This window comes from Etheostoma cragini, chromosome 5, assembly GCF_013103735.1.
Source record: "Etheostoma cragini isolate CJK2018 chromosome 5, CSU_Ecrag_1.0, whole genome shotgun sequence".
In the NCBI taxonomy this organism is placed as follows: domain Eukaryota; kingdom Metazoa; phylum Chordata; class Actinopteri; order Perciformes; family Percidae; genus Etheostoma; species Etheostoma cragini.
Genome location: NC_048411.1, coordinates 16,736,612 through 16,745,580, shown reverse-complemented (window position 1 = coordinate 16,745,580; position 8,969 = coordinate 16,736,612). Strand labels below are relative to the sequence as shown.

Sequence of the window (8,969 nt, the reverse complement as noted above, 5' to 3'; positions counted from 1 at the left end):
ACACACACACACACACACACACACACACACACACACACACACACACACACACACACACACACACACACACACAGCACCAGCAGCAGGATTTTGCAGCCTCAGCTCTCAATATCACATATAGTTCAGTAATAGTTTCTAACATAAGACACAGACAGTTAGAAAGAAGGTGAGACAGACAGACTGCCTGTCTCTCTGATGTACCGGTCTGTCTCTAAACGAATTGAAAGACAGGTTTCGTCTTTTTTTTTTTCTTTTTTATTCTTCATCCAATATTAAATAGAGAAAGACTGGTGGATGGATGTTGGATGGGTGGAGGAGGAGGGAGAAGGGTGGTGAGGCTAAATAAGGACCAGTACAGTAGCTGAGCAGCCAGCTGTGTGTGTGTATGTGTGTGTGTGCGCGTGTGTGTGCGCGTGTGCAGTGTAAATCTTCTGCTGCTCTGAAATCAGACCTCATCATGCAAATAAGTAGGGCGGGACTGAGGAAAACATCACTGCAGCAGTCAACATCTCAACAACTCTTTGATGGATTGTGATGAAATGTGGTTCATCATTCGTGTTCCCCTCAGGATGAATTCTAATAACTTTAGTGATCCTCTGACTTTTCATCTAGCACCATCATCAGGTCAACATACAAACATGTAACTTGGTTCTAATTATTAGAATTACAATTAAAATAGAGAGTGATTATTTCACTTCCAATAAATCCTAAATACTAAGAGAGCATCTTTAAGACTTTTAGTCAGAGGTCAGACGATTGTGCAAAATACAAACACAACTCAAATTAGCATTTTTTCCGGATCAAATTTCTACTAATAAATAATAATGAAACAAAATTTACGGCAGGTTAATTTTTCTGGAAGTCAATAATAAACTAAACTCAACTAACTGAACTTTGTCTCTGTTTGTCCTCTATTTAATTTTATTAATGTAATTAGTACAAAACTAAATGAATCTTTGCAACTTTGAAGAAATTGTTTAGAACAAATGACAATCCTGTAAAAATAACGCAACATTTTAACGTGTCAAGTTTTTTGGTTTATGAGAAAATACCTCCAGAACTAATGACATACTCTGTGTTTACTCATAAGTTAATGTTAACAAGCTAAACTATGATGGTAAACAAATATTGTACCTGCTAAACATCAACATGTTAGCCTTGTCTATGAGAGTGACTGACATCCAGATGTAATCTGCTAAAATGCAAGATGGCAGGCCCCAGTATGAGGAGCCATCTGGGTTATTATTCACAATTACCTCACACACATACAAGTGAAATGCTTTTATATACATCCCTGAAAATGTATACTTTCACGTACTATACTGAAACCTTACACACAGGGGTGTTTAATAGAGCGTTTCAGTTTTTTGTGTGTGTGTTTGTGGTTTCAGTATATTACGTGAGAGTAGCGTATGAAAGCATTTCGGTAGATTGTGTGAGAGCATTTCACTTGTATGTGTGCAAGGTATTTGTAAATAATGTCCCAGATGGCCCCTCTTACCCTAGGACTTACTTTACATTGAACTTGTCTTTTTCCTTTTCTAATTGTTTCTTACAGAACACAGGAGTTCCTGCTCTACCACTGCCTTGATTGCTTAGTTTGTTTGTGTGACTAACCCTTTAAAAAAACCAAAGTCCCACAGTAACACAAACAAACTGACCGATAGAGTGTAGGTAGTACACTGACTGGATAAGTAGCTCATACACCCCCACTTCAAGAAATCTCAACTATCCCTTTAAATATGAACCAACTTGACGTCAGACTGTCACCTTCCCCCCCTTCTTCAGTTTAAAGTTATAGACTTGAAGCTTCAGTCTGACACTGAGCTGCTGCCTTGCCCAGTGGCTCAGGGGGCTTAAACCAGCAACCTGCTGTAAACATGCGTCAGTGAGCTGCAACATGATTTATTCAGACGGATTATTTACATCTCATTGAAATAATAAATTAGAACAGAAAGTAAAAAGAAACGGACAACAAAAGCTGTGAGGCGGTTGGACGGTGCGTTCAGGCGTCAGCAGATAAATACATCAATAAGGTTTCAGGAGGTTTTCCCAAACAGGTTTTATCAGGGGGATCGTTGAAGGAATCTACTGCAGCAGCTCCTGACTCATTGCTCTGTCATGAAAAGCTCAAGCAGAAAATAAAAGCAGCTAAAAAATAAATAAAACACTGAGAATCACAAACTGTTCACCGCACATCCAAGTATGAAGAAACATTCCAGCCAGAAAATACATATGTTAAAATCAAATTTCAAAACATTAAAATAAGTAATATTGAGAGTCAATATATAATGAGAGAAACTTAATAAAATCAAACCGAAAATGGCAGAAAAACCTTAAGATATTCCTGCACGTCTCAATACTAATTTAACATAAATGTTAAAAAAGAAGCTCTAAAAAAAGGAATTTTTTTCTCATGAAAATGTCAGTTAAAATATGGAAAGTAAAAATTTAAAACCTGAAATCCCAAATTGAAAACTTAATTAAATCATTTCTTTATGTTTTTGTTTTAATTTAAATGTTTCAATTTTAGAAATTTACCTAAAAAAAAGATAAAAAAAAAAAAGAAATGCTAACTTGCAATTTACTTGGACCCAAATACAGCTATTCACAATTGCGATTGAACCATTTCTCATGTTGACATTTAACCACAGTACCAGTCTACTCAGCAGTACCATTTTCTTGCACTTGCCCTTTTCTTTTTTAATTTAAAATTCTGCTCACAAATTTTTTATTTCTGGGTAAAAAATAGACAATTTGTAATGGATTCAAAAGTTTAAATATATTCAACATGGGGCTTAATGACCTTTTTGTAAAACCTGTTACATGACCTTTATCACATCTGTTTCTTGTAAACTTTCTGTAGTGATGTCACATCCTCATCTGGCTCATCGCTGAGTGACATCACTATCCATGATCAGTCATGGTTTGAAAATACATGTTTAATACTTCTTTATGTATTCTCTATAAAGAGTTTCAGCGGATGATTACTACGGCTGTTCTTCTCTACAAACTTCATTTTTTTAAATTCAAGACATTAACTGGTAGAAATGAGTTTAAATTCAGGGATTTGTGCTTTATTTAGGATTATTTACAGAAGAGCCTCAGAAACTGATGTCATTGTGTATATAATAATTATGTTATTGTATTAATATTTTAGCTTTTTACTCCCCATTGTGTTGTTCACACACACACACAGTTGTTTTTTAGAAACATTTGTTGTATTTTTGTTTTTAGTTGCTACTAATGTTTGAACTGTACTGTTATATTTTACAGAGTGGGACATATTTTGTCAATAATCAGATATAAGAGACTATAATATGTTGATCAACTGATGGGTTATCAGGTTTCAAGATTCATTTCATTATTTGACTCAAATCCAGAAATGGATTTCAATTGTTTAAAGAAACTAGCTAAAAAAATTATTATATACAGTATATACACACCCACATATATAATATATAAATATATTTACATATGTGTGTGTATATATTTGTATGAACCCCCTTCATCTAGTGTTCTCCTCAGTTTCTCACATTAAATTCACCAAATAATTTGTACAAATCAAAACCTTTACAAATGTCAGCAGTTTGTGTTTAAAATCAAAAGCCAGCAGTCATCAAAACTGCAGGATAATTATTATAATACCTCCAATTAATCTGTTTGTCCACAATGACAATAATTCATCAGGACGGGTCTATGTGTCACAGTTTAGAGAAACAGTCTCACTCACTCACACACACACACACACACACACACACACACACACACAAAGCCCAGTGTTTGGGTAGACTGAGGCGTGGCCTTAGAAGAAAGGTTTGCCGTCTGTCAGCAGGTTAAAACATTTGGCACAAAGTGAACTCAGAAGAACCAGGCTGGTCCAGTTCAGTCCCAGTATACTGACTGGTCTCCCATCATGTCCCTCTTTGAGAGAGACCAGAGAGACCCACAGAGTCCAGAACCGGACTACAGATATCCACTTTAACCTCCGTTAACCAGTCTGATCCTAGTTAAATTGGTCTGGTCCGGGTAAAAATGGTCTAGTCCTTGTTAAAAAGGGCTGGTATGGGTTAAAAGGGTCTGGTCTGGGTTAAAATGGTCTGGTCTGGGTTAAACTGCTCTGGTCAGACGTGGAGGCGGGATTGACGGAGTTTCCACCTCCTGGATCGGACTTTGAAGAAGAAGAAAAGGAGCATGAGGAAGAGGCAGGAGCAGATGTACAGCACCACACACAGACTCATGTCCACGCTGTTGAAACCCAGACCAAGAATCCAAACACCTCCTCCTCCTCCTCCTCCTCCACCTCCTCCTCCTTCTCCTCCACGTCCTTCTCCTCCTCCACCTCCTTCTCCTCCTCTCCCACCTCCTTCTCCTCCCCCACCTCCTCCACCTCCTCCTCCCAGAACCTCCTCCCTCAGAGCCTGATGTCCGGGTTGAGGCTCTGGCTGCTTCACAAATTTGTCCTCCGGCTCCTTCCTCTCTCCTCCTCCTCCTCCTCCTCCTCTTCCAGGATCAGGATCAGTACCTGGTGGAGGTGCAAGAAGTTTTGGGGGAGTCAGCGAGTATTTAGGGGATATATTGGAGGCTCCGTAGTGTTGTCTGAGGAAGAAGAGGACGCTGCTGTGGTTCCAGACGTGGACGCCATTTTTCTCCTCGTGGCAGGAGGAGCAGAGGGAGGGGCTCGGCCACGGAGCTTTAGGGAAGAGGGGGTCATCACTCAGAGAGCCTGAATGAGGAGAGGAAAAGGAGAAAACAAAATTAGGGATAATTATTCTCTGTTTCATGATGCTTTGTAAAGGCAAAGTGAAACGGGAGCTACAACTTGAGATTGTGTTATCAGTCTACAGGGCTTAAAGTGCAAAACATCCTGAGTCTGAAACTTTTGGAAGGGGGTGGGGGGGGGGGCACAGTGTAATGTTTCGATATGAACTCATTAAAGTTAATTTGATTGGCAAAACAGTTTAAGTCCTTCTTGCATTACACAATAATAAAAGCCATAAATCATTAATAAGTTAAAAGTTTTGGATACATTTTTACTTCTTCCAACCATATATTAAATTAAGAGTCAATGTAGATTTTCATATTGCATTAGTAACATAATCCAACATTGAATCATTGTGAAAACAGAACTACCTAGATGTTGGGTTGTTACTTTGGCCAGGTCATCATCAAAAATGTAAATGGTTGCAAATGGGTGCATTGCAAACGGCAATGCACCCATGGGTGTACAGAATACTATCACTGTATTACTTTGATACTGAAGAAAACATGATTCTCAGGCAAGTTCTGCAGCTTCTTTTTTTCCATGATTTCAAAGTGGATTTATAGATGTTTATTCTGGATGGACCTCAGAGATAATGATATCCTCAGGAATTGTAAGTCACACTGAATGATAACAATATGTTCACATTTCACTCAGTTATGAGGAAGAGAAGGAGTGCATGTACCAGCCAGTCGGTAGTTGACCATGTTGTGTTGGTTCCACAGCCAGAGGATCTGGTCCTCTCTGTTCTGGACTTGCTTCATACTGACAGTGGCTGCCTGTTCAAAGTGTCGACCGCAGTCCTCGCATCCAAAGAACGTCCGGATATAGCGCCGCATCACCTGCAGCACTGGAGCCGCCTCGCCCTCCAGACCTGCGTCAGACAGACAGATAGACAGAGTCAGGGCGAGACTGGAGAAATCACAGGTGTGTGTGCATTTGTGCTCTTGTACTTCCATCTTTGTCCATCCTTGAAAGCAAACCTATTTGCGTTTTCTTGCATTTGCTATTCAAATTTGAACTGAGGGGTCAAAATATTAGACTGAGGGTGCAGTGCATGCTGTTACACCCCTGCTAAACCGTGCCTGAATCGGGCCTCACGCGTCAAGTTCACACAGGGACTTGCACCCCGCCCTGCGACAGCTTTGTGTGTGTGTGTGTGTGTGTGTATGTATACCTGTGTTCTCCAGTGCAGTGGGCGTGGCATCATGTTGGACGGTCAGGACGTGAAACAGAGTCCAGAGGGAACATGGGTAACCACGAAGCCCCGCCCTGCTGCCCTGGCAACCAACCCAGCGAAGCTCCGCCCCGAGGAACACGCCTGAGATCTGGACAGGAAACAGGAAGTCAGCTGCTGGTGTGTGTGTGTGTGTGTGTGAGTGTGTGTATGTATGTGTGCATGTGTTTAGTATGTGGGATTTTGGTGTGTGTGTCTCACCTTCATCTTGTTGTCTACAAGGTCCAGGACAGCCTGGTAGGGGATTTGCGGTAGTGGCAGACTAAGCAGCCAATCAGAGAGAGTCTCCATCAGCTTCACTACAGAACCCCCACCTGGATACAACTGTACAGGTGGAGAGAGAGACAGAGAAACAGAAACTGGCTTCAGTGGGACTCCTGCTTTACTGGCAGCAGTGATATAAAACTCAGCTGGTGTATAGGTTTGTGCAGTTTGAGAAGTTTTTTTCATCTCTCATTCCATTGAACTGATTTTCTATTTAATACTGTCGCTGATGTACATTGCTCTATGCGAGTTTGAGTTGTTGTTGTTTTTTAGCAATTGTGTTTACAAATTCAGTAATGTATTTCATGTGTTTTATGTTTAAGTCTGTATTCTGTGTCAATAAATGAAAGTGTGATCCTTTTAAAAGGTCTGAGGCTCTTTTGTTACCTTTGCAACCAAAGTGACAAAGTCCTTAAAGATCTTCAGCTCCTCCCCCTCCAGGGTATTATGGGTAGCCAGCTCGACTCTCAGCAGGTAGTGGAGGGCTGACTCCAGATCAGCTGCGTACACCTTTGACCTACAGACAGACACAAACAGATTTATCAAAGATCCCGACTCTGCGAGCCAAGCTGAGGCGTGCGTCCCACTGAGTCTCTGACCTGTCGAAGTCTCTCCAGGGCTCGGTGCTGTGTTTGTCTGACAGTGCCCCCATCTGGCTCTCACTGGTACTGCTGCTGCTGCCCAACTTCAACTTGCGCTGAACTCCTGGTAACGTCCTCAACAAGGAAGAGAAGAAGAAACGCAACCGCTTCTGACTGGAAAAGAATTGGAAGAAGTGGAGCAGGTTTGTGTGTGTGCATATATTTACACAATTAAAATATTTGATGACTTAACTCAGCTCTGTGCCATCTTTGCGGTTGAATATTTCTTTTTAATCTGAAGAGACTTCCTGATCATTTGGAAATAAATACAAATAAAAACTTAATGAGGAATAAACTATGTATGTGGGTGTGTGCTGTTGTATGTCTATCTTTGTGAGGATCAACAGTTTTAGGCCAGGGACATGAGATCATTTTGTCCATTATTCACAAAACTAAGATAGTTTTATGTGGTTTAATGGTTGAAGTTAGATCATATTTAAAACACCTGCCCATGTAATTGAAGATATAGTGTATTGACAATGTTGATATAATTCAAAAACATATTTCTAGCAGATATTGACTGTAAGCAAAAATCATATATTATTTAACTCACAACAAATCAGTGTGTGTGCGTGTGCGTGTGTTTGTGCGTGTGTGTGTACTCACACATGCAGGTGTGTGTGTGTTCCGTTCGGGTGCAGCAGGTAAACAGAGGGGAAGGTTGTGATCTTCAGTGCATCCAGCAGGGGGAGATCAGAGCTCAGAGCTCTCTTTACCTCCACACCTGAGTACTGCAGCAGGTCCAAGATCACCTGACAGACAGACAGACAGACAGACAGACAGACAGACAGACAGACAGACAGACAGACAGACAGACAGTTAGAGCCTCTGATCCCACGTCAAAGTTGAACTGTATCCTTTTTTTATTATTATTGCTGTTACCTCCCGTCCTATGAAGGAGTCTGGTTCCTCTATGATAAGGGCGGTGTAGTGATCTGACCTTTGACCCACCAGAGGGAGCAGCTCCACAGAGCTGAAGACAAACACACAGACACGGAGCCAATGATTCCGTCAGTTCATCTGGACACTATCAAATGTCCGAGTCACAGTTTCCTGCAGCCAATAGGTAATATGACATCAATTGCTGAGTTTGTAATTTTTGTAGTGGTTTCTGTTATTTGACGGTTGTTTCAGCTATATCCAACATCATCACACTGGAGAAGATGGAACCAGAGAATATTCTGAGTTTCTGCTTTGGAAAATGGCTCATTGATTTATCAAATAATATTTTTTAATCATTTAAAAAAATTAAAATCTTTCACAAACTTTTTTATAGAGTCAGGTTCTGATTTGTTCAATCAGGTTTGATCTGGTTCACTCAGGTTCAGTCCAGTTCTGTCTGGTTCTTTCAGGTTTAGTCTGGTTCTGGCTGGTTTAGTCTGGTTCTTCCAGATTTAGTCTGGTTCTGGCTGGTTTTGGCTGGTTTAGTCTGGTTCTGGCTGGTTCTGGCTGGTTTAGTCTGGTTCTTCCAGGTTTAGTCTGGTTCTGGCTGTTTTTAGTCTGGTTCTGGCTGGTTCCCTCAGTTCCAGTCGAGTTCTGTCTGGTTTAGGCACCTGTACGGTTCCAGTGGAGGACAGTGATCAGGCCGGTCCAGCTTGGTGTGGTTCTGCAGGATGTTCACCATCAACTGTCTTACTGACTGGATCTCTCTGTCTGCACCTGGACACAGAGAGAGACAGGTTCATAGTAGCATGAGACAGGTGGTGTAAGATAGAAGGTTAGAGACAGGTAGTGTGAGAGTGTGTCTCACTTCTGTATGGCGTCCCTCTTTCTGTCTCTGGACTGTGAGCCCGAAAGTACTGAAGACAACAAACAGAAAGGTTACTAAACAGTAGTACACACTGTTAGGGTATTATATAGTCCTAACACACAGTAAACCCAGTCAGACTCAGTACTATTACATGTAACATACTTTGAATGTCGGGTAGAACTTGATGCCAAACTCTTTACAGATGTCAAAGTTTTCCTCTTGAGCGCAGTCCAACACCGCCACATTGACCGCCTGCTGCCAGTCTGTGAGACAGACAGGCAGAGAGACAGAGAGAGATGGGGGGGGGGGGGGGGG

At 41.2% G+C, this 8,969-nt stretch overlaps 1 protein-coding gene across 1 annotated transcript in view; it reads right to left on the bottom strand.

Annotated features, from left to right (window-relative positions):
* Positions 1 to 3,200: 3,200 nt before the first annotated feature.
* qsox2 (quiescin Q6 sulfhydryl oxidase 2) overlaps positions 3,201 to 8,969 on the bottom strand; it is an 8,306-nt gene continuing 2,537 nt past the window's right edge. Inside the window, exons 2-13 of the mRNA XM_034872027.1 lie at positions 8,817 to 8,917; positions 8,655 to 8,703; positions 8,458 to 8,563; positions 7,787 to 7,877; positions 7,511 to 7,656; positions 6,863 to 7,018; positions 6,651 to 6,780; positions 6,201 to 6,323; positions 5,940 to 6,090; positions 5,448 to 5,636; positions 4,391 to 4,726; positions 3,201 to 4,288 (exon numbers count right to left, since the gene is read on the bottom strand). Coding sequence (XP_034727918.1) covers positions 4,125 to 4,288; positions 4,391 to 4,726; positions 5,448 to 5,636; positions 5,940 to 6,090; positions 6,201 to 6,323; positions 6,651 to 6,780; positions 6,863 to 7,018; positions 7,511 to 7,656; positions 7,787 to 7,877; positions 8,458 to 8,563; positions 8,655 to 8,703; positions 8,817 to 8,917 — 1,742 coding nt within the window. The 3' untranslated portion in view covers positions 3,201 to 4,124. The remainder of the gene's footprint in view (positions 4,289 to 4,390; positions 4,727 to 5,447; positions 5,637 to 5,939; positions 6,091 to 6,200; positions 6,324 to 6,650; positions 6,781 to 6,862; positions 7,019 to 7,510; positions 7,657 to 7,786; positions 7,878 to 8,457; positions 8,564 to 8,654; positions 8,704 to 8,816; positions 8,918 to 8,969) is intronic.